General features: G+C 35.7%; 11 protein-coding genes across 11 annotated transcripts; 8 read left to right on the top strand and 3 right to left on the bottom strand.

The window, feature by feature from the left end:
• Nucleotides 1-607: 607 nt before the first annotated feature.
• RO3G_00357 (uncharacterized protein) lies at nucleotides 608-2,235 on the top strand (the record flags this gene model as incomplete). The annotated part of the gene is made up of 5 exons (XM_067654948.1): nucleotides 608-643; nucleotides 705-1,152; nucleotides 1,211-1,684; nucleotides 1,773-2,035; nucleotides 2,095-2,235. 5 exons carry the CDS (start codon nucleotides 608-610, stop codon nucleotides 2,233-2,235), a joined length of 1,362 nt encoding a protein of 453 aa, XP_067511049.1.
• Nucleotides 2,236-2,570: 335 nt separating this feature from the next.
• On the bottom strand, nucleotides 2,571-3,827 carry RO3G_00356 (trimethyllysine dioxygenase; the record flags this gene model as incomplete). The annotated part of the gene is made up of 1 exon (XM_067654947.1): nucleotides 2,571-3,827. One exon carries the CDS (start codon nucleotides 3,825-3,827, stop codon nucleotides 2,571-2,573), a length of 1,257 nt encoding a protein of 418 aa, XP_067511048.1.
• Nucleotides 3,828-5,793: 1,966 nt separating this feature from the next.
• On the top strand, nucleotides 5,794-6,368 carry RO3G_00355 (uncharacterized protein; the record flags this gene model as incomplete). Its single annotated transcript, XM_067654946.1, has 4 exons — nucleotides 5,794-5,799; nucleotides 5,987-6,013; nucleotides 6,082-6,304; nucleotides 6,358-6,368. 4 exons carry the CDS (start codon nucleotides 5,794-5,796, stop codon nucleotides 6,366-6,368), a joined length of 267 nt encoding a protein of 88 aa, XP_067511047.1.
• An 812-nt stretch (nucleotides 6,369-7,180) lies between these two features.
• RO3G_00354 (6-phosphogluconolactonase) lies at nucleotides 7,181-7,936 on the top strand (the record flags this gene model as incomplete). The annotated part of the gene is made up of 1 exon (XM_067654945.1): nucleotides 7,181-7,936. The coding sequence occupies one exon, from the start codon at nucleotides 7,181-7,183 to the stop codon at nucleotides 7,934-7,936; it is 756 nt and encodes a 251-aa protein (XP_067511046.1).
• A 368-nt stretch (nucleotides 7,937-8,304) lies between these two features.
• RO3G_00353 (uncharacterized protein) lies at nucleotides 8,305-10,122 on the top strand (the record flags this gene model as incomplete). The annotated part of the gene is made up of 1 exon (XM_067654944.1): nucleotides 8,305-10,122. The coding sequence occupies one exon, from the start codon at nucleotides 8,305-8,307 to the stop codon at nucleotides 10,120-10,122; it is 1,818 nt and encodes a 605-aa protein (XP_067511045.1).
• A 518-nt stretch (nucleotides 10,123-10,640) lies between these two features.
• On the top strand, nucleotides 10,641-11,404 carry RO3G_00352 (uncharacterized protein; the record flags this gene model as incomplete). Its single annotated transcript, XM_067654943.1, has 5 exons — nucleotides 10,641-10,702; nucleotides 10,757-10,864; nucleotides 10,924-11,063; nucleotides 11,118-11,244; nucleotides 11,374-11,404. 5 exons carry the CDS (start codon nucleotides 10,641-10,643, stop codon nucleotides 11,402-11,404), a joined length of 468 nt encoding a protein of 155 aa, XP_067511044.1.
• An 819-nt stretch (nucleotides 11,405-12,223) lies between these two features.
• RO3G_00351 (uncharacterized protein) lies at nucleotides 12,224-13,590 on the top strand (the record flags this gene model as incomplete). The annotated part of the gene is made up of 6 exons (XM_067654942.1): nucleotides 12,224-12,446; nucleotides 12,605-12,810; nucleotides 12,861-12,890; nucleotides 12,945-13,133; nucleotides 13,179-13,299; nucleotides 13,343-13,590. 6 exons carry the CDS (start codon nucleotides 12,224-12,226, stop codon nucleotides 13,588-13,590), a joined length of 1,017 nt encoding a protein of 338 aa, XP_067511043.1.
• A 378-nt stretch (nucleotides 13,591-13,968) lies between these two features.
• Nucleotides 13,969-16,095, top strand: RO3G_00350 (uncharacterized protein; the record flags this gene model as incomplete). Its single annotated transcript, XM_067654941.1, has 6 exons — nucleotides 13,969-14,689; nucleotides 14,744-14,812; nucleotides 14,870-15,027; nucleotides 15,084-15,238; nucleotides 15,301-15,936; nucleotides 15,993-16,095. The coding sequence occupies 6 exons, from the start codon at nucleotides 13,969-13,971 to the stop codon at nucleotides 16,093-16,095; spliced, it is 1,842 nt and encodes a 613-aa protein (XP_067511042.1).
• Nucleotides 16,096-16,744: 649 nt separating this feature from the next.
• Nucleotides 16,745-17,620, top strand: RO3G_00349 (uncharacterized protein; the record flags this gene model as incomplete). Its single annotated transcript, XM_067654940.1, has 1 exon — nucleotides 16,745-17,620. The coding sequence occupies one exon, from the start codon at nucleotides 16,745-16,747 to the stop codon at nucleotides 17,618-17,620; it is 876 nt and encodes a 291-aa protein (XP_067511041.1).
• Nucleotides 17,621-18,315: 695 nt separating this feature from the next.
• Nucleotides 18,316-18,612, bottom strand: RO3G_00348 (uncharacterized protein; the record flags this gene model as incomplete). The annotated part of the gene is made up of 2 exons (XM_067654939.1): nucleotides 18,316-18,326; nucleotides 18,411-18,612. The coding sequence occupies 2 exons, from the start codon at nucleotides 18,610-18,612 to the stop codon at nucleotides 18,316-18,318; spliced, it is 213 nt and encodes a 70-aa protein (XP_067511040.1).
• A 480-nt stretch (nucleotides 18,613-19,092) lies between these two features.
• Nucleotides 19,093-23,451, bottom strand: RO3G_00347 (uncharacterized protein; the record flags this gene model as incomplete). Its single annotated transcript, XM_067654938.1, has 10 exons — nucleotides 19,093-19,128; nucleotides 19,187-19,355; nucleotides 19,408-19,617; nucleotides 19,674-19,804; nucleotides 19,862-20,070; nucleotides 20,128-20,252; nucleotides 20,318-20,435; nucleotides 20,497-23,085; nucleotides 23,148-23,178; nucleotides 23,227-23,451. The coding sequence occupies 10 exons, from the start codon at nucleotides 23,449-23,451 to the stop codon at nucleotides 19,093-19,095; spliced, it is 3,843 nt and encodes a 1,280-aa protein (XP_067511039.1).
• Between the last annotated feature and the right edge of the window lie 727 nt (nucleotides 23,452-24,178).

The following is a 24,178-nucleotide window of genomic DNA, read 5'->3' as shown; positions in this document are numbered from 1 at the left end:
ATTTAGCCATGTTAAATACGGTATACTATTACTTTGTGTACAGATAAATCATATTTAACTTACACACAAAAAGCGGATAGAGCTTATTCATTATATAATGGATTCACATTTACAAATAATGCGAAATTAGAACTACAAATGTATCAAGATCGCCGTTTAGATCCAGAAGCATCTGCTTGCTTGTTAGAAGTGAACGGTTTACCGGATTACTTTGATGATAATAGGTTATATGATGTGTTTCGACCTTTTGGTCCTCTTAATTTATGTAAATGCGTCATGAATGATGGCTCATTTCAAGGAGGGGCTTTTATACAGTTTTTTCATCAAAATAATTCTGACGAAGCACAAAATAATTTGGTATGTATATTAAATATAATATAAATTTTGTGTTATTAACCAGTTGATAGGATGGACATCTGGTAGATGGATACAAATTGTAAATAGCAACCATGGGTGAATAAAGGGAAAGAGAGAAATGAGATATTAGTATCCATATAAACCAAAACAATAGGTTCAAGGACCACATACCATTATCTCGTCTCTCTTTTTCTTTCTTTTTATTATGTTCTTTAATATTAACCTCCTCAATAGATCTGTTGTACCTTATATGCCTGCAAAGCCAATGCTGCAACAAAAAGAAAAAGTAAAAAACAAAAAAGTTGATCTACTTCCTATTGTGTTTACTTAAATATGATTTTAAATAGGTAGCTGAGAATAATGACAATAATGCAGTGGTTGACATAATGAATTTGTATATCAAAAACCTTGATCCTCATATCACTACTCAAGATTTGAATCGACTCTTTGGACAATTTGGTAGAATTATTTCAGCTAGGGTTATGACAAACACCGCAACAGGTCAATCTAAAGGATACGGGTTTGTTAGTTTTGGTAAACCAGAGGAAGCTGCTGCTGCTTTGAACGAAATGAACGGTTGCACTGTAGGCAGTCGTCAGATCGTTGTCGCTTACCATGAGCCAAAAAAAGGAAGAAATAATCAGCAACAGCAGCAGCAGCAACAGCAACAGCAACAGCAACAACAGCAACAACAGCAGCAGCAGCAGCAACAGCAGTTACAACAACAATATAGGCCTACTTCAGTTTGTCAACCACATCCATACTTTGATCAGCCACAACCTTATCAACCTAGTGGTAAAGTATATTAGATATTTTTGTTTTATTACTTTGTTTACTGAACAACCATACTCAGTCAGTGGCCTTGGTATTGACCATGTAGACGAAATAGATATGAGTATGAACGTCAAAGACCTTTCAGTAGGACAAAAACCAATGTATCGAAAGCCCTTAGAGCAGTATTCTCCTGTAACAACGAGTACAGGCAAATCATTGGCTTCATTAGCTTCAGGTGCTAGTATTCAGCCCGCACCACCCAACTATGTACAAATACCACCGAAGCGTCCTACCTTACGTAGAAAGGGTTCCTTAGAATCTGTTATGACTGCAACAAGTTTTGGCCTTCAACGTGCCAAATTAGAGGCTGCTGTGAATCGTATTGGTGACTATGGCGATGCAACTGTTGATATTGTTGACATGCTGCTTACATTAAAAAAGAAGGAAAGATCTTTGTGTTTATTCAACCCTGATTTCCTGAAAGAAAAAATTGATGCAGCCTTAGATGCTTTGGTCACTTGCGAAGAGTCAGAGGGGAGCGAAGATGAAGAAAGTAATCTGGAAAACAATATAACACTTTATCAAAGTCAAAGAAAGTAAAGTGAATGCATTTTATATTGTCTGTTTATTTTTATTAATAGAAGTCAAACATTTTAGGGAACTTACGCAAATCAATCCAGTATATAACATAACTAGTCAATCGAATAATATCACACCGCCACCAAAAACAAAGGCAATTCCAATCGTTGCACCTCCCTCAGTACCGTCCCCTCCCGCATCAAGTCAAGCCACAGCAAGCAAAGATAACAATGAAGAAGCACAAGCTCTTGTAGCCTCTTTTGAAGGAAAACCAATTCACGAGAAAAAACAATTGTTAGGTGATAAACTGTTCCCTCTTGTTAAAGTAAGAATATATTTCTATTTCAAATTTTCTGTTATTGACATCATATTTTATATTTTCAGGCTACAGGTACAAAGCAAGCACCTAAAGTGACTATCCGTTTATTAGATACAATTGATTTGTATGAATTGGCGAAAATAATGTTTGATACCCCTTTATTAAAATCTCGTGTAGAAGAAGCGTTCAATTCTTTACAACAATAAATAAAAATATCTCATTTCATATGCACAAAAAACTCTCTATCTCTTTGTAGTAGGGAAGTGTTTAAAGGCATTGAAAATAATAAATTGATTATTACTTGTTGTCTTTACAATGATAACTTTCAAAATGGGAATGTGAAAATGAAGGAGGATAGTGATTTTGGTCCTAGTTAGTAATCAGTAAGCGGGTTCATGGTGAAAAGCTCTTATTTGGCCACAACAATAAAAAGAAAGGGTAGCAGAAAGATATAGATATATAAACTTGGAATCATGTAAGAGGAAAGTATCAAAAAAAAGTTGGAAGACCTGCTTTTATTGATATCATACTATGTCTATGTTTACAAAACTCTATCTTTATCTAAAGAAGACAATCTCAATGATCTAGCTCTGCTCTTAAAATCATCCCAAGGAAGATAGGCTCCACAAATTCTTCGGTGGCCTGTGAATGCACTTCGACCGTGCAGTACACGCCAATTATCAAATATTACTACACGTCCAGGAGATAAACTATCCCATAACTCGTTTTTTGAGGATGTTAGCAATTCATGCCACATGAACAAAGCATCATAAAAATCTTCTAATTGAGCACTACTCAAATGGTTCAATGTAGATCGATCATCATTATTGTATCGAATTTGATATAGCGCTCCGCCAGGTCCATGATTCAGGATAGGGTAAGCACGAGGAGTAGGAACAATTAATACGTTTTCATCACCTGCAGAGTGTGTAGGAATCAGTGTGCTAGATAAGGTGCGATAGGCACTAGCAGATTTTTCTTTGAGTTGCTTGGCTACATTAAACCCATCAACAAACAGCGAATCACCACCTTTTCCTTTGAATTCGAGCTTATGAAACATTTGAAGACCGGCCGGTTCCGTAAAATAAGTATTATCTGTATGCGCACCAAGCGCCAAAGTAGTGTAGGCTGTGTCTGCATGAGCAAGATCGGCAGTAAATGACCAGATGCCTTCCGAATAGTGGGTCTGTCTTATAAAGCAAAGACGACGGGCCAAGGCTTCTGTTGCTTCAACAGTCAACGGCACACCTTCAACAAATGAAATTCCATACGTTTCAATTTGATCAAGCCATTGACGAAGTCCTTCATCTGTGTTCATCACAGCCTCATGATGCACAGGATCAAGCTTGAGGTCAGATCTCCATAAATGAGGTCGCTTACCTTCAAGTGGCTCAGAGGTCCGAAGGATAGGGCTATATGAATGCGTGTGAAGCCAGTCCCATGCATAACTACTTTGGTGGCCGTCTGGCCAAATCACCTGAAGACCAGCTTCGGTACTTTCCACAGAAACAGGTTGAATATCCCGGGGAATAGTAAATGTATCAATTAATCGTTGACGAGTGACCGGGTGATAGCATTGTTCGCAACGACAGTGATCCCTGAGCCAAAAGTTGTGAAAAACACTAGTTTTTCGTGCATTCCAGTCAAGATAAATCTGTCGGTCATTCGCAATTCCTGCTCGCTGGGGTACAGCGCCTGTACCTTGCAGTTGTTTCTTGGCATTCGGTTTGTGAAAACGTGGAACACTAACTGAAAAGGAGCGTTTTATAAACAATTGTTGTATGTGTCTTCGTATCATTTTTTTTTTTGTGAGATAAAAAGAGGAACTAAAAAGAATATTGTCTGTCGTTCAAATTTTGCTTTTTCTCTTGGTCATCATAATATGCTTTTTATGTAACACAGATATGGTACCTGAAAGAAAAAAAATCGTAAGATAAAAGGTGTACTATTATACTGACTATGAACAAAGATACAGTAGCTATAAGTAAAGCTTTTATGCTTAGTCTGTATGCATCCTATTACTTCCTTACTGTAAGTAAAATGAGGCTATATATTGGATAGATTTAAAGCTTGGATGTCTATTGGAACTTAGTCATAGATTCTTATTTAAAGGCTGCATTAATACAAATTTATAAAGCCACAAGACGCTTGTTTTAGGCTTTTGGTGATTACTTAATCTGCTGTAAATTAAGCACAACTCATATTATCAAATTCAGCACTAAGCAACATTATTTTACATAATATTTTATCAAGTGCCCTATTAGATAAAGAGTTTAAATAAAGCAGTTTGTTCTTTATTTTCATTTTAATGAATTGTATTGAACAAGACATAAAAAACCTTTTTCACTATAAAAAATAAAAAAATACAAACAAAAGAGCTGAACCTTAAAATCAATATTGATCGTCATATATTATAGAAAAAAGGTTTAAATAAACTTAAAAAACAAGTACCTGTAATTATTTTGCAAGTTTTTGTTCTTGAGGTTTATTAAAGAATCATTTTTTATCTTTTAAATATTTTATTCTTCATTTTTATTTTGAAAAAAATGAGAGTGGGAGCATATGAAAAAGAAAGAAAAAAAAAAAAAAAAAGGGACTATAGACACTATTTTCAGGAATAAATATCGCGCATACTTGTTGTTTTCTTATATACATTGTATTATAAGGTTTGCAAAAATACGGTATTACTTTTTGAAAATAATGTGTGTTTGCTTTTCTAAGGTAGTAGATTGGTGTTTAAGAAAATGCTAATCTGCTTTTTTTTTTTTTTTTTTTCATTTATATTTTTTTTAAAAAAAAATGAGACGTTCCTAAAAACGTCCCAAAGGATTCAGGATTTTACTCCGTCAACCTAGTCAAAAAATTGGACGAAGGCTCCATTGTGGTACCTAAGCCAGCCCATGAGTCTCTGTACAAATTGGGTAATAAGGAGAAATAAAAACAAAGATAAACGGTCTATTTATACTTTTTGTTTTGGCTTCTGCAATATGATTGACTGGGAAAAAAAGCAGTGACATAAAATTCATGCAGTAATTTTTATAAGCTGTAACTAAAGTGACTATTAATTATTGCAGTCAATGGATTATAAAGAAGGAAACCAATAGTCAGTAGTGCGTATATAAGCTACCAGTTATAGATACAGCCATTTCACTCTTAAGTGGAACAATTTCTAAACATTTTGGCTTGTATTCCAAGAATAAGTTAATTTTATTCAACTCTCAGGAAATCAGCTTGATAATCATTCAAATAAAGCTTTTTATTTTTAGAAAAAAAAAAGAAAAGAAAAAAATCTCTGTGTTGGTATACTTCAAGGCTTGATTGAATCTAATTAGAACAGTATGTCACTTCATTTTTGGATTTTGATTAAATATAATGAATACAATGAGTTAACTTATTCTTGAAATATAAATCAAGACATTCAGAAAATGATCTACTTGAGAGTGAAATAACTATAATGCTTTATTGTATTTAAAAATCCATCATTATTGTAAAAGGGACAATAAATCAAAATGCGTGTGATTATCATTTCCTTTTTTTATTGCAACTTCCGATCCTTTTTAATTGGATAAAGTATCTTGTAACTTTATGGCTGAAAATATTTTTTTGAGTGAATTGATTCTCCATTTATGACAAAATACTTCTCTTTTTCCCGCCCTTTCTTCTCTCATTTTTTCAACTTTGGAACATGTCTTACTACGAAAGAGAGAAAGACCGCGACGACGATAGGGAAAGGGATAGGGATAAGCCTAATCCTTGCAGACTCTATGTTGGTAAGTTTAACAAAGTCTCTTAATCTCATTTTGTTTTAATAAACATATAGGCAACGTCAATCGCTACGTTCGTGAAAGAGACATTAGAGATCTCTTCTCAAAGTATGGAAGGATTAGAGACTTGATCTTGAGAGTAATTTGAAAGCTAGATAGTTTTATAATTGTATTAATTTTCACCTTATAACAGAACTTTTATGCTTTTGTTGAATTTGATGTAAGACTTAAAGAGGAAAAAACATGAAAAGGAACTTCTGTATAAAAAATATACTGATTCTTTAATAGGATGTCAAAGATGCTGAGGATGCTACTAAGGAATTAGATGGCCACAGGCTTGAAGGCGAAAAACTTATTGTTCATGTTGCTAATGTTGCTCGTAGCCGCCTTAACCGCAACCGAGATCGTGATGACCGCGACAGCCGCCGTCGTGATGATAGCCGTGAACGCAACAGTAGAAGAAGCAACGATGCTGACGATGCTGACAGATGCTACAACTGTGGTGAATTTGGTAAGCTTTGCATCATTTTTTGCTCCATTTTGTAAATATTGATTATTTAATAGGCCATATGTAAGTTATATAAAAAAGAAAAATCGAAGTTGTAGGAAATAAGTAACTAACATTTCTTTATTTGTCTATACAGTGCTGATAAATGGTAAATTATTTCTTTATATACAAAATAGCAATTTAGTTACTAACTATTATTTCATGTTTATACAGCTCTTTACCAAAAGGAAGGTAAGCTGCACAAATCCTTATGTTAAATACAAACTCATCTCTTTTCTTTAGTGGAGAACGCGCTATGAGATTTCACAAAGGTGTTTGCTTGTAAGTCAAAAGAAAAATGGTGTTTTCTTGTGATGCATATATTGATAATCCATTAGTGAATGTGGTGAAACAGGTCATCGTGCTCGTGATTGCCCGTAAGTTGGTCATATTTAACTTTAGAAGGGAAAAATAAACACATATAACACATTTTATTAGTGACAAAAGAAACTCTTCGCCTAGACGACCGAGAAGATCAAGACGCTCTCGCTCTCGTAGCCCTCCTAGACGTTCCAGACGTTCTCGCAGTCCCAGAAGGTCAGTCAGTCCCCGCCGTGGTCGATCTTTATCTCCTTCTCGCTCTCGCTCAAATGGCCGTCATCGTTCAGACAGTCGTAGCAGAAGAAGAAGCCCTTCAAATAGTCGCTCAGCCAGCCCAAGTCGCCGTCGATCATCTTCTCGCAGAGGACGTTCCAATAGCCAAGAAGTTGTGTGAGAAATGAACAAAGATCACGATGACGTCAAAACAAATAAACCCCACTGAATTTTAATTTGAGTGTATATGAGTCGAGTTGATATTCTATACTTTGTAAATTTTTTAATTATTTTTTCTGTACTAACATGCCTGTTGTTTATTCTTTTGCCAACGGAGACGCGCTTTCTGGTGGACTCGACACGTTTGTTGAAAAGGTATCACGTGAGAGCATTGCTGACCATGGCTATTTTTCTGTTGCCATCTCTGGTGGCTCATTACCCAAGATTCTTTCGAAGCAATTAGCTTTCAACAAGAACGTTGACTTTTCAAAATGGCACTTGTTTTGGGCCGATGAGCGATGTGTAGCTCACGACCACTCAGATTCCAACTTTTTGGAAGTAAAGAAATCCCTTTTGGACCACATTCCTCAGATTCCAAAAGATAATATTCATCCTATTCATGAACCCTATGCTGCAGCTAAAGACGCCGAAAAAGCTGCATTGGAATATGAAGAGCAATTAAAAAAGTTTTTCAATAACCAATTACCTTCGTTTGATTTGATGTTGCTTGGTATGGGTCCCGATGGTCACTGCTGTTCATTATTCCCTGGTCATCCTTTACTTGAGGAACACACGCGTTGGGTTGCCCCTATTGTTGATTCCCCCAAGCCCCCACCAGAGCGTATTACTTTAACTTATCCCGTTGTGAATAATTCAAAGCTAGTCGTCTTTGTTACTGCTGGTGATGGTAAAAAGGACATGGTTCAACAGATTATTGAAGAACCTCAACATCAATTCCCTTGCCAAAGAGTTAAACCTGAAAATGGTCAAGTTTATTGGTTTATTGATGATGCTGCAGCTGCCAAACTCAAAAAAGAATCTCGATCAGAGTACAAATTATAAATAGACCCTTTATTTGTTTGGAATGATATTTTTTCTAATAATAAAAGTGTCTAAAATTAAAAAAAAGTATGTGATTGTGTGTGTACATAGTTTAGTTTATGAATTATTAAGGGTGGAAGCAGTAATTAAAAGAATTTTACAAATTAAACTTTTTTTTTATCCTCCTTACTTTCTGCATTTAATTTCCACCTTTGGTAAAATAAAATCCGTAAATTTGGGAAAAGAAAAGAGCGAGACTCGATTTATTAAAAAAAAAAAAAAAAGGTACAATTTCATCAACTATTGAAATAAAATGAATATAAAAGAAGACATCTTTTTTGATACAAATCAATTCATATTCAACAAAAAATCTTCTTGTTTTTGTAACTATGACTCGTATAACTCAAATATGCATTGCTTTTCTTGCTGCTACCGCTGTTGTTTCCGCTGCTCCCTGTTACGATAGCACGTCTTCTGTTGGTGCTCTTGATGAGTATGTTCCTTCTCAAGCCAGCAGTCATGTTCCCGAAACATTTGATGATGGTAGTGATAATACAGACTCTTCTATTGAAGATACTTCTAATGATGACAAGGATGATGGTGTTAGTAACAACAATGATATAGAGACTGTTGATGGTACTGAGGATGTTACTGAGAATGCTACTGACGATGTTACTGAAGATGCTTCTGAGGATAGCAATGGTATTGAGGATGTAGACGCTACTGAAGACAATGGTAATGTCAATGCTATTGACATTACTGAAAATGCTACTGAGGATGCTACTGGAGATGCTTCTGGGGATATCGATGATATCAAGGATGTAGACGCCACTGATGCCTCTCCTAATAGTGATGACAATGAAACGACTGGAGATTCTACTGAGAGTGCTACATCGGTTGATAGCGATGCTAGCAACGGTAATGATACAAAAATTGAAAACGGTTCGTCTAGCAAAAATACTAATACTAAGATTGTAGATTCTACTGGAGACGCTCCTTGTGATGATGATGATACTGTTACTGATGCTACTGTTGATACTACTGAAGACGCTGCCACTGGTGATACTAAAGACAGTGGAGACGTTACTGCTGATGTTGCTGATGCCGGCACTGATGCTACTACTGATACTACCACTGATGCTGACGCTGATGTTACTATTGATACTGCCATTGATACTACCATTGATACTACCACTGACACTACCACTGATGCTGGCGCTGATGCTGGCACTGATGCTGACGCTGATGTTACTATTGATACTACCACTGACACTACCACTGATATTACCACTGATATTACCACTGATACTGGCGCTGATGCTGGCACTGATGCTGACGCTGATGTTACTATTGATACTACCACTGATATTACCACTGATACTACCACTGATACTACCACCGACACTACCACTGATGCTACCACTGATACTACCACTGATGCTGACGCTGATGCTGGCACTGATGCTGGCGCTGATGCTGGCACTGATGCTGACGCTGATACTACCACCAATACTACCACTGATGCTACCACTGATGGTGACGCTGATGCTGGCACTGATGCTGACGCTGATGCTGGCACTGACGCTGACGCTGATGCTGGCACTGATGCTGGCACTGATGCTGACGCTGATACTACCACTGATACTACCACTGATACTACCACTAATGCTACCGCTGATGGTGACGCTGATGCTGGCACTGATGCTGACATTGATACTACCACTGATGCTACTATTGACACTACCGCTGATACCACCACTGATACTGCCATTGATACTACCACTGATGCTACCACTGACACTACCACTGATGCTACCACTGACACTACCACTGACACTACCACTGATGCTACCACTGACACTATCACTGATGCTACCACTGATGCTACCACTGATGTTACTATTAATACTGCCATTGATACTGCCACTGGTGCTACTCCATGTGAAGATGTTGGCAGCAACATTCAGAGTCTCACTGTAACGTCAGCTGATGGTAATACAATTCAGCAGCAAACTTCTACTCAAGGTGCTCCTTGTGATGGTGGTTGCCGCAACTATAATACAAAAGCGACCAATGCTGAGATATCTACCAATGATCAATCAACTAATTCCAACCTATCTACAGGTAACCTCATTAATGTTTCTGCTGGAAAATATATTGGAGTTGGTGACGTTAACGTAAACAGGCTCTTGGACGGTCTCCTTTAAACTAAATGAATTCCAATGATCTTCATTTTTTTAAAGCAAACTATATGTCTTCAAATTTTAAAATTGCATTCTTATTTTCTTATCCATTATATACATTTCTATTTTTTTTTTCTATCCTTTTTAAATGCATCTAATTAATAAACAAATCATTTATTCATTTTGTTTTCTTGTGAGGTAATAGATTAATCTGATTTTCAGGTACACGCTATCTTTTAAAACAAGTTGAATTTTATGCTTTTAGAATATGAAATTCAATGTTTGCAAAAACACATAAGAAATAGTAATGTACATATACGTTGATACATAACTATTACACTAATCATACATGATGTAAAGCATAATAAGAGAAATGTATTATTGAATGGCAACCCAATTGTAAAATACAGATCTTATTAAACAAATAGGACACATGATACCTTTTTGATACACGTTCTGAGCTCATATTTTATAATCTCCACTTTTAATATGTTTCGACTTTTATCTTTTTTTTTTTTTTTTTTTTTCTTTTGTATTCAATCATGTCTTTTCAAATTATCCTTCGTGAAGGTATCACTGGTGGATTTGCTGGCCCAGTAGTCAAGTAAGTAAAGATTTTTATGATAAATACCTAAAATGCGAATTTTTTGTTATATAGACAAGTAGTAGATATTAAAGGTGACGGCACAGGAGCAAGCATTATGCAATCAACTTTAAAAGCAAACTCAAAGACAGATTATCATACTTTAGCTGGAAGTGCTTCTATGTAAGGCTTGGTTATTGAGCACTATCTTTAGAATTTCTTGTTTAAACGATATCTTTTAGTGATGACTTGTCTTATCTTCTTCAACTATTGAAAAGCCAACTTTCTAGTTTACCCACAGAACAGCCAGTTGGTAGTGAAGACATTTATGGTCAAGATGTATCCATTTCTTTCTTTACTGATGATTTCCAATGGTCAAATGGTAAGGGGAAAAAAAGGCTTTAATCCATTAAAATTCATTTATCATATAAAAAAGGCGGTCCAGAAGGTTGTTCACAAGGCGGCAAGTCTTCTGTAAAGGCAACTTCAGAGGATAAGGAAAAATTTAAAGAGCTTGTTAGCTTGTTGAAAGGCATAGGAGAGCAATTTGCTATTTCTGTTATGTAAATAATATCCTCTTTTTTCTATCTTTAATAAAGAATAAGTTACTTTGTATGTATTTTTTTGATGATAATACTTCTTGGTGTTAAGAGATTACTTAAAGCTACGTAATATTGTATTTTCTTAATTAGACGTCATAGTCCTCCTGACATATTTTTCTAAAAGATTGTAGTACAAATCATATGTGTAGATTTAAACGCGCTTTTACTAGCTTACACCTTTAAGTTGACACAAAAAAGATAAAATCCCAAATGTTATTTAATGAGATAGAGCTTTAAACTTACTTGGTCGAATTAAGCCTAAAGCCACCAGATGTATTTCTAACTTACTAATTGTGAGGAGTTGAATATATGCTGCAAGTATTATATGAAAGAATCAGGATCAGGTATGTTTTATGAGAAAATTAACACTCTTGAGTACATACTTTATTATCCTCATTTAGTCTTTTAAATGATAAGCTCGCTGCTTTCGTTGGAACATTAAAAGATTAGTTTGACAATTGACTCTTTGAATAAAATAAAATTTGTAAATGTCTTTAATCATATGAAGACTGATGACTATTGATGGAGAAACTATAAACATCTTCTTCACTTGATTTATACAGATTACTAATATTTACTTTGTTTGTATAAAAAAAGTGATTCTTTCATTAAAAAGCCAAGGAAACTCCTTTTTAGATTTGAAATATATTGCTCTTTATTTGTATTTTTCTCTTTAATAAACTGCTTTATTTATTCTAAGTCTTGCATCTACTTAATTGTGCTCTAACTGATTAAGTGATTTCTGATACTTATTCTGAGTTTATTATAAGCATTCTAGTCCCTCTTTGCTTTTTTTTTAATACAGCCAGATATACAATAATTCGGCTTTTTCCTTAATCAAGTGTTTGTATTTCATTCTCAGTCAACAGTATTAATTCTGATATTTAGTCCCTTTTTTTCTTCTTCTCTGCTTTCTGTATAAACTTAGAATATCATAGACATGCCGCACGAACACCGTAGTCATATAGTTAAAAAAGTACTGGCTTTATTTAAAAAGACACATGAAGATGATAAACAAAAGTACCCTTCAGATCTTACAAAAAAGTATGAGATTTGTGAAAAGCAGTTGGGTGTTGGTTCCTTTGCTGGTGTAAAAGAATGCATCCATCTTTCTACAGGGGAACACTGTGCTGTTAAGATCATCTTAAAGAAAGCTATTACAGGTAAAATTAGCCTACAGTAGAGGTTTTTGTCTCATGCCAAAATAACAATTTATCCGGATAATAGGAAAGCAGCATATGTTGGACAGTGAAATGGGTAAGGAAAGGGGGAATTAAAGCATAAATATAGTAGTTTTATTGACAAAAAGAAAAAAAAATAGATATCTTGAAGAAAGTTCGACATGAACATATTGTGTCTTTACACGATATTTATGAATCTGATGATGCGGTATATATTGTTACTGATCTCTGTACTGGAGGCGAATTATTTCAGCGTATTGTTGAAAGAGGTACTTATACAGAAGCTATGGCCGCTGATCTTGTTCGTCAAATGCTTGAAGGTTTAGCTTATTTACATTCTCAAGATGTAAGAAAGCGTTGTTTTACTCTATTATGATTAACTTTATTCATTAATAGATTGTACACAGAGATATTAAACCTGAGAATGTAAGAATACATATGAAATAGAGAAAGGGTAGAAAATGACGCATATTTTATTAGTTATTGTTCAAGACAGCAGATGAGAATGCAAAATTACTTATTACTGATTTTGGCCTTTCAAAATTATTAAAAGATCACGATCAAGTATTAACTACTGCTTGCGGTACACCCGGTTATGTTGCTCCTGAAGTTTTACTGGGTACTGGACATGGAACACCTGTAGATCTTTGGAGTGTTGGTGTAATCATGGTAAGCACATATATAAATACTATTGTTATGACTAAGATGCTTTAGTATACTCTTTTAAGTGGCTATACCCCATTTTATGGTGAAGATCAAAATGAATTATTTGATGCAATCATAAACGGTCAATATGACTTTGATGAGGACTATTGGTCAGAAATCTCGGGTGAAGGTAAATACTAGCTTATTATTATACATTGCACTTTTATTCACAGAAAAAATTGAAGCCAAATTACTTGTCAACAAGCTCTTGACGCATGATCCCAAGAAACGTATCACAGCAGAAGAAGCATTAAGTGACCCATGGATTACAAATAGAACTGACAGTGGAATTAACTTGGCACCTACTGTACGTAAAGGCTTTAATAATCGCAGAACGCTTCAATCTCTTGTTACTGTTGTTGCTGCTATTAATAAGATGAAAATACGTCATCCATTAATAGAATCTGAAGAAGAAGAATGAAAGTTCCTTTTTATCCTAATAAAACTCTTTGTACATTTATAAAAATATTTTCTTTTCATTCCCTTTTTCATTGTACAAATTACATCAGTCAATCTCTTAGTATGCTTTAATGACCAAAAATAGAAATGGGGTGCACATAGTATTGTTTTACTCATTTGCTTATGTGTCGACATTATTTTTTTTTTCTGCAAATTTATTATGCTCATTTTATAAATCATGTCTTTCGATAAAGAAAAAGAAAATGGAGCGTTAAATAGTAGCAACTATTTCAACCATTCCATTCATCAAATGTTTAATTCAGGTGCAGCTGCTACTGCATTCAATTCATCTCCTAGAACTTCACCTTCTGTTGCTAATTACTCCTTGTCAATGTATGGCATGCCCACAACAGCTAGCAACAATGCCAATGCCAACTCATTTGGTACTCGTTTCCCACTGCAGACACAGGCTCAGTCTCTATTAGGAGCCACACCCGCAGACGGCACTACTAGTACAACACCGCACTTGGCTCGTCAGTTGACGTATGCCCAAATCTCTCGACAGTCGTCATCTCCTCACCATCATGCTCGTGCAGCTGCTGCTATGGCTCGCAATACACCTGTCTCATCTGCTGTAACAATTAAAGACCCTAATGACCCTAACAAGTTTACTAATGGACATGGTGCATTCAAGACGAAAAAGATGACTATGAGAGCGGGTGAAGAGAATCAGACTTGGACTTCATTGGATATGGGCGGCATGGGTCTTAAAAATATCTCACCTGCTATTTGCAACTATAAATTCTTGACGGCACTCTATATAAATCATAATAACCTCACCTATCTTATGCCAGCTTTAGCTCAGTTGACTCAATTGAGGATTTTGGATGTTTCTGGTAATAAATTAAGTATGCTTCCATCTGAACTGGGTATGCTTATTCATCTGCGTGAATTGTTGGCATTTGATAACAACTTGGTGACTTTGCCTTCTGAGTTTGGCAACTTGTATCAGTTGGAAACCTTGGGTCTCGAAGGCAATCCGATTCAGGCAGATATAAAGAGTATTCTGATTAAAGATGGAACTCAAGCAGTCATCATGTCTCTTCGAGAAAATGCCCCAGGTAAGAGAAAATAAAGTAAATATCTAGCAGAGGTTAAATAATATTGAGTTATAGTGGGTATGCCTCCTCCTCCAAGAGAATGGATTCCTGTTGAAGGAGATACATCTAATGATGATGATTCAGGTTCAAAAGAGAAAAAAGAAAGAAAAAGTGTTTAATAACCAACGATAAAATATGTAGACAAGTTTTCTGTATTGTGTTACAACATTTTATGCCAAAAATATGCAACAAGTCAAGCATATGGTTACACTCCGTCTTGGGCATTGAATTGGGACTATCGTAAAGAATTGATTCTGACAGAAATTGCTAACTACAATGCCGACATTGTCTGCCTTCAAGTAAATTAGAAAAATGAACAACAGGGATACCATAATTGACTTTTTTTTCAATTTAGGAAGTGGAAATGGCACTCTATGAAGATCACTTTAGAGAACATTTTATAAACATAGGTTATGACAGTGTCTTTTTTCCAAAAACTCGAGCAAAAACAATGACAGAAAAGGAAAGACGTGGTGTAGATGGCTGTGCTACATTCTATAGAACATCTAGGTAAAGAAAGAAAAGAAAAGAAAAAAAGAGAGCAAGTTTCATGAAGTACTCATATCATTTAGATTTGGTCTTGTAAAATATGAGTTTATTGAATACAACCAAAAAGCACTTCAACGGCCTGACTTTAAATCTGCCGATATTTACAATCGAGTGATGAATAAGGACAATATTGCAGTGTTTACAATGTTAGAAGACAAGATAACTCATCAACGCGTTTGTGTAGCCAATACACACATTCATTGGGACCCCCTATTTGCAGATGTAAAACTTGTTCAAATGGGAGTTATGATGGAAGAGCTCGAACGGTTTGCGAGCAAGCATATGAATGAAGGAAAAATCACATATGATGTACCTTTCAAGATGCCTACGGTGGTTTGCGGTGATTTTAATTCTGCACCAGATTCAGGTGTTTATGAATTCTTATCCAAAGGATTGATTGCACAAGATCACGACGATTTTGGTGATCACTCTTATGGATCATATACCACGGATGGATTAACTCACCCATATTCACTCAAGAGCTCATATGGAACGGTTCAAGAGATGACTTTTACAAATTTTACACCAGGATTTAAAGGCATTTTAGATTATGTTTGGTATTCAACAAATACGTTGGAAGTGACTTCTGTATTGGGGCCTATAGACAATGATTATCTTTCAAAAGTCATTGGTTTCCCTAATGCACATTTTCCATCAGAGTAAGTGACATAGATTATAGCTTAATTTGATTGCATAATAATTTGTTATTGTATAGTCATATTCCAATCATGTCAGAAGTTAAATATAAATCTAATGACAAAAAAGAACCTACAAAACCAGCCGATTTTGGCTCTACAATAAAGAATAATAGACATTAAAAAAAGATAAAAATATTCATATTGCCTCATATTTGATAAGAATGATGCTTTTACTTGTGCAATCGCACAAATTTTATTAAAAATGAGGGAAAATCCGTTAGATAAAAGGAGATAACAATCGGTTTATCCGACTCGTTAGTTCAAATACAATCTATATAATTTTTCTTTTTTATTTACTAAACAGAGCCCAATTAAAAAACAGAAATAAATGGATGAATGATGAAAGAAGCCAGCTATGCAACTTTAAATGCAAAAAAGGGTTCAATTTTCATTTGGTAACTGTCAAAAATCCAAGTGGCTTGGCGATCGTTCCATAGCAATCGGAGATGGGCGTGGAAAAGAAATAGAGTTAAAGGGCATTGTCCTTTTTGTTTGATTCTTTCTTTTTTTTTTTTTTTAACAAATTTATTTATATACAAATAATATGCTTTTCGACACTAATTGCATAACGACTAATATAGCTAATGTTTTAATGGAAGAAGCAAAAGGTCTCACTGAGGCTGCTTCAAGGCTACAGTCGAATACAAATACAAGAGAAGGATATCATGAAGCTATTTACCTTATGTTTAAAGCGCTGGACGCCGGAGGCAAAATTGTAGTGACTGGAGTAGGCAAATCAGGAAAAATTGGGGAAAAAATTGTAGCCACCATGCTTTCAACAGGAACATGCGCAGCATTCCTACATCCAGTAGAAGCACTCCATGGTGATCTCGGGGTTATCTTGCCTAACGATGTTGTCTTGGCTCTTTCATTCTCTGGAAACACAGAAGAGATTTTATTGCTGATACCCAGTTTAAAATATCGGAATATACCCATTATCGGCCTTGGCGGCAATTCCAACAGCAAACTGGCCAAAGAATGCGCAGCGTGGATTGATGGCTGCGTGGAACGTGAAGCAGACGATTTGATCCCAGCACCAACCTCTTCAACTACATTAGCGTTGGCTTTGGGTGATGCAATTGCCCTGACACTGGCTAAGCTGCGTACATTTACAGTAGATGGATTTGCATTGAATCATCCTGGTGGATCGCTTGGTCGTCGTCTGTTGCTGAAAGTGTGTGATACTTGTATTGATATTAATAATGTGGCCTATGTAACACCGAGGAGTTCCTTAGATATTGTAATCATGGAGATGACAAGGCATCCTCAAGGTTCTGGTGTAGTTGTTCTAGAGGAAGAGGACGATCAGCTTTCAGATGATCTTAATGATAGCTATTACCCTTCACCTCCACTATCTACAGCCTCATCAGTAACTGAAGATAACCGAACGAATAGGATCATTGGTGTCATTACGCATAGCGATATTCATCAAGTTTTGAAATCAAAAGAGTCCCGAGATAGTATCTTTGATATTTGTGCCGCTGACATCATGACATTGAATCCTCCGGTCTTTAGAAATGACGCTTTAGCTTCAGAAGCATACAAATATATGGTAGATAACCAGTTGACACTATTACCTATTGTCAATAAGTCCAATAGCTTGATCGGCGTAGTAACATTGAAGGATCTTCAAGAACTGTTTTAGAAATAATTTATTTGTACATTTACATTGGTTGCATTAAACACAAATAATATTTATTGATACCTCTTTTGATTGAACTGCAGTATATTTTTATATTTCAAATGTCTGCCTTTTTTTAACAAACCAAGTTACGGGGATAACCCATACAAATGCTTCATAAAAGTTTAAAGATATTGGATGACTAAGAAAAAAATAGCTGTGTTCTAGCAATGAATCCTTAGTTTAGCAGATAAGCATCTCACAACAGCCTTATTTTGATTTTTAGTTATGGAGACCCTGAAAAGCTCATTCTAATTTTGTTTATAGGTTTCGAATAGTGATTGTTTATTTAGCGTGACCAAGAAAGAGAAATGACGCTTTACTTTTTTTAGGAATCTGACCAAGTCGATAAATTTCGTATGTTGCTTTTTTTACAAAGTAATTTTTTGATGAGAAGAAATGGTTTTGATGGATCAATAATAAACATGAAACCTCAATATGACCATTAGCTTGCTATGGTTGGCTTAATACGAATTTGATACAAAAATCTTATTATTGAGAATATTAAATAGTTATTGTATGTACTTTTATTAACCTTGAATAACGCAACTCAATCTATACTTCATACCAAGATATGACAAGTATAATCGAGCAGGAAATACACGTATACTCTTCAAATGAGGAAAATTAAAATCTTTGCATTTTTAGTGATGATGTTTTTATACATAGGCTATATTCTACCTTTTATATCTACATAGATACCTTTTGATAGATAATAAGTAAAACATATAAAAGGCCTGTGCTTGTGTATTACCTCCCAAGGTGAATGCTTGCTCTATTTTAAAATGATTATTGGATTGAAAAGGTGTCCAGTGATTGTCTCGAAAGAACAACCAAGTAACTTCTCTTGAATAGTCCTTCAAGGATTCCAAGGAAGATGAACGATCTACATTAATCATTACTCTTTCTTTTGGTATAGATTCCTCTAGTACTGTTAATTGTGGATGCTGATACATTTTTATTATCAAGTCTTTATATAAAAAGTAAGTGAAAATATGAAAAAGAAAAAGAAAAAGAAAAAGAAAGAAAAAGAAAAATGATTCAAGTAAAGATCAAGTATGACAAACAAACAAAAGATATCAAATGTCCTTTATTGTTTTATGCAAATATTACACAGTTGCATAGTCAATAAAGTATCGGCTTTAATCAACAAGTCACTTTATTCTTAAATATTAACGTACATTCATAGTGCAAACTACAAATAAAGCTCTGTCTTTAGTAATAACCCTTTATCTGTACACACTGGCTATTCTATGATAAATTGTAAATGAAAATCAGTTTTCTTAAAAACATGATTTGTAAGGATTTAGAATCATTGCTAATAAGAAACACAGCCATGCTGAATTTAAGGCTTATGAATATAAATTGTTTGTATTTTGTTCAATAAAAACTTTTTTTATTTAAAAGTATAATAATAAAATATTGTATAGCGTATTTTACATGTTGGTATGTGTTGTATGGGCATTGTATAGCTAAATAAAAAATATATGAATATTTATGGATAAATAGCTGTATCATTCAAAATCTTACTGTGATATAGCCATCGGTACCACTTGCTGCCATTACCATAAGATTAGGATGGAATGAAAGGGCTCTAGTTGAAGTGGCTTTCTGACTTAAAAAGCCACTAGAAGGTCGGATAGTTGAAAGCCTACAACCATCCATATTCCATACTTTAATGACTTGGTCAGCACCAGCACTAGATATAATATAAATAAAGTTACTTCATATTTTTGAGATTTACACTCTACCTTGCAACAACATAGCTGTGATCATGAACAGCTAACGATGTCATATTACTGTGTGTATGTGCTTCAATTGTTTTTAGAGACTGTGTTTCACGAATATCCCATATCTTGATATCTCCTTCAAATCCTCCAGAAACTAATTCTCTGGTACCTTCTCTTTGCAAATGAATATTTGTTATCCACGCTTTATGTTCATCCCACTTTTTTACTCGACTAAATTAAGTAAATTAAAATTCAACTCTAAAAGAAAGTATTTCAAATTAACATACCTCTCACTTGGGCCCAAACGACGATCATATACTCCTATGGATCCATCACCAAATCCTGCTATGACAATATTACCGTTAACTTGATCGGTGGTAATACTTGTAACACAAGCCAAAGATTGCGTTGGTATATCCTATAGATGAGCTATTAAACGATTTTACAAGTAAATGCAAGGCAACTTTTTATTTACCATCACAGGTAGTTCTTGGTGTGCGTCCCAGACTTTGATCACTTTAGAATCCCCACCAGTAAAAAGGTAGCCACGAGCCTGATGCCAATCAGTGACTAATCCACTTTGCTTTGAGTTACTCTTTTCCATGTCTTTTAACGCACGCCATGAACTGATGAGAACTGCTTGCTCTTGATCATAGTTTTTGTAAAGACGAACAACCCCGTCATCTATAGAAACGGTGTTTTTATTTAGTTTAGAGTTTATTAATCCGGTGGAATTTTTACCTGAACCAGTCAAAAGTAGAGCTTCATCTTCTTCATTCAAAAATTTCATATCGGTTATTCGACTATGCGGAGGATTGTTATTATCGATTACACTAAGTGGAGTACCGTTCTTCCAATCCCAAACACTAGAATCAAAGAAAAGAAGGTCAGCTTGTTTTTTAGAAAAGAAAAAAAAAGTAAAAATGCTTACACTAAACAATTGTATGAATCAGCTGCTACTAAATGCGGTTCAAATTGATGAAATAAAAGTAAAGAAGCCTCAGTGTCGTTGTACATTGAACTTAATTGTTCATCCCATCGGCTGGACCCTATGTTAAACAGGCATTAGTTATAGAAAATAGCACTATTTTTGTAAATAATTGTGTTTACCTGCCATGCCTTTTGTCAGATTAGACTCCTGCAAGATGTTTTCATTTCGGCTTCTTCTCCATTTACGTTTGGTATATATTACACTTCCTGGTTCGTCAGCTTCAGCAGCCCGCATCTGTGGCTCTGTAAAATACTCGCAACTCCAATCGTAAAAGGAAGAAGAGATAGGCAGCACTTTTTCCTCATGAGTAGTTTGCGCATGCTTAGAAGGACGACCATCTGCTATGTTGCCGTTTGGTGAATCTTGATAGGAAACATTTCCAAAATTGTAAATAGTACGCAATGTCGATGCAAACGAAACAGAACGTGCTAGTTTTACTGGTCTGCGAGCAAAAGAACTAGAGGTAGGTGATCGAGGTACATCTTGATCATCTGCTAGATCTTGTCCAATAATGGCTGAGGTACTGCTTGTCACTTGCTGGTCTCTTGCCAAATTTGACGCGTATTCTCCAATAAATGGTGTGTTTAGCAATGTAGCTGTAATATGGTCTACTACAATCGAGGCTACTTTTGAGACATCAGGATGAGGATCAACTGATAAGTTTAGTAAAGCCTTCCAGAGCACAGCATACACAGAGTCAAAACTTGATGATCCAAAATGCCCATCAAGAGCAGCACGCCACTCTGACTGCCTTGTCGCTCCAACTCCCCCTCGTAGCATGGCCTTGTCACTTATTCGTTGATCCTCTTCGATTGTTTGACTCGCTGCTGTCAAAAATTTTGCAGATCCTGCTTGATGTACAATATGAGATAGGGCAATGACAAATTCACGTCGGACCATGGGAGAACCATCCGACATGACACAAAGTGCAGAGATGGCAATGTTGTGCTCAATATTGACAATTTGCTCTGTCTTGTTGGGATCTGAAAGAAACGTACCAAGCGCGTACATGGCAGATGCACGTACTTCAGGCACACTGTCATTCAATAGTACCGTCATCTTTTCATGCCCATTTTCAGCAATTGCAATCGATTTGGCTTCACTATTATTCATCCACACTTGGGCCAAACACAAACAAATCCACTGTCGTAATAGTGGATCCGGGTCATTGACGTGAGCTAGACAAGCAGAGATGACATTACCTCTTAAACAGGCTTGTTGGCCCGTCCTAAAATCAGTGCAAAATACAGATAAAATAAACGCGCTCATTGCTCGGTGTTCAGAAACATGAGGGATACTAAGCATGGCATTGTTGGGGGTAAGAATATTGATGAAATAGGCGTAACCATGATCTTTAAGCAAATCATTTTGACAGGACTGATCAACAGCCAAGATACGAGCCCAGATGAAGACCAAAACGGGTTTTAATTCGGCAGCAGGACTTTGTAGTAACTTCAGGACATATGGAAAGATACCTACCGACAGAGCTGCATTCACAGCCCAAGGACCCAAATCCAAGAATCTACTGAGCAAAATAAGAGCGCGAAGACGGTGTACTTGACTGAGTAGAACTTGAAGTACAATTGGTAATTGCTCTGGAATCTTTGGATTTACAGCGCCCTCCGCTAACCAAACCTCAAAGGCAGTTAATTGCTCTGAAAAGAAGGTACTTGATTGATACTCGTAAGCTGGCCCACCTGATTCAGCAGCCTTCAAAGCAGGTAACTGAAACAAACACATATCGACTGCAAGGTCCCAAGCGTGCCACATCGGATGATCATGTGTTTCTGGTAATTTTGGTGTGGACATGGGCGTACATTGATAAGACCGCATAATACGCTCGGCTAACAGATAATTTCTGAACATAGAAGCCACCATCAAATCTTGTCTAAATAATCTTTTAAATAGCTCGGGTTGATCCTGAAGTACGCACCAAGCGATTGTATCTGTAACAGCTGTAAAGATCCAATTCAGTTCACCCAAGGGTGTGCGTCGTTCAGTAGCGCGTCCAGGTAACTGCAAAACCATGTCCATAGTGATATTAGATGTCAATAGTGGATTTCGCATGACAACCCATCTCAGTGACATTTCGATAGGTGTCGTTAAACAAGCTGTAAATACATCAGCAGGTAAATCAGGATTCATGGGTAGCGTCTCTGTCGGCCCGCAAGCGGCTAATTGGATAGAATCTTTCCAGGAGACTATTGGATGATGTTGCTCTTGGGTCAATCGCACGGCTTCTGAATCTCTTTGCTCGGCGAATCTATTGAAAGCATTGATGATGTTGCCTGCTGCTGAACAGTCCCAGACATAGATAACAGGCGATCCCAACCAAGACTGAAGATCAAAAAGCGAAACAGGAATATATTGAGTGTAGTTGCGGTTAAAAACCCAAATTTCGCCGCTCGTAGTTGGTTTAGGCACGCCATGGCCGTTGTAGTGAAATAGAATTCGCTCTTCTTTTGCATTGCGTCTCATTTGGCAGCAAATCTTTTTAGTTTCTTCGACAGAGGGGTCTAATGATAACTTAAACCGCGTACGTCCATTAATCGTTTCATATTGATTGTGTAAATTTTTGCCAATAGCCTCTAGTGATTTCGAAGGCACAAGTAAGAAAGGGTCTATCCAGCACTCGAGTTTAGCGCATGGATTGGTTTTAACAATATCTGGAGGATCTGTGCCGATGTTAAGACAGACAACTAACAGACCTAGTGTACTAATGTTTAAAGTTCTCTGTTTTTTTTATGTTTTCCCCGCAGCATTCATTTACCTGAAACAGTTTTTATTCTCTCTCTTAAACGCTATAGATACACATGAGTATAAAGTACTATATGACTAGAATGGTTTACCCAATCCTTTAAAGCATTTTTCACTTGCGTATTTGATTTACTATTCGCCTCGTGACGCTTTTCTGAAAAATATAAGAAACGAATAATGTCCTCTTCATATAGCTCTTCGTCAAAACCATGTCTCATTTGAGCATTTTGATTATTTCTTGTTGTTTCCTCCCCATTAACTAATGTTGAGCTCGTACTTTTTGCATCTTCATTATTATCTATTGTTGCTGATACCATTTTGTTTATTCTAAAAATATAAATAAAAAACTACAGTGATTTCACTGCAAGTTTGAACAAAAAGTAAAAAGCGAGAGGTTTCTGACCAAAAGTCACAGCAACTTTGTCAAACGAAATGAGTAAATTTATTTTCCTTTTTTAATTTGTGTAAGGTTATAAAGCAGGCCATTCTCTATAAAGATAGACAAAGTAACTACTATATAAAGTAAAGGGATAAACTGAAAGTTACAATTTATACATACCTTTAACCTTTTTTTTTTTTTTTTTTTTTTTTTTTTTTTTTTGCTTGGACAAGTAATTATATTCAACCTTAAATATGGAGAGTGACAAAGATTAAGACAAGTACATCCTTATTTTTGAAAGCTGAGCAATATCATGGTAAAGATGAAGTAAATGAAATCAAAGAGCTCTTATACTTTATGTGCTCAAGTACATGTTATATGAAATATGATAACACGTAAATAGATGCATCAAAAATTTCAAAGTTTAACAAAAAGAGGGTAAGACAACCTCGGATCAAATCACAAACGTGTCATTTAACGTGACACTTGTACAAAATAATATTAGATATTGTACATCAAATTGTGGATAAACAACTGTTTGTTAGATTTATTTTAAAGAACAGGTTCAGAAAGATCCTTCTGATGCGCGTCAATACAAAACATTCGAAGCTTATGAAAAAAAAAAAAAAATACACCTGAATCGCTAAAAGGGGGCAACTCTGCAT

The sequence above is a fragment of the Rhizopus delemar genome, genomic scaffold (genome assembly GCF_000149305.1).
Source record: "Rhizopus delemar RA 99-880 supercont3.1 genomic scaffold, whole genome shotgun sequence".
NCBI classification, from domain to species: domain Eukaryota; kingdom Fungi; phylum Mucoromycota; class Mucoromycetes; order Mucorales; family Rhizopodaceae; genus Rhizopus; species Rhizopus delemar.
The sequence above is the reverse complement of the archived record's forward strand: the minus strand, read 5'-3'. Positions and strand labels throughout refer to the sequence as shown.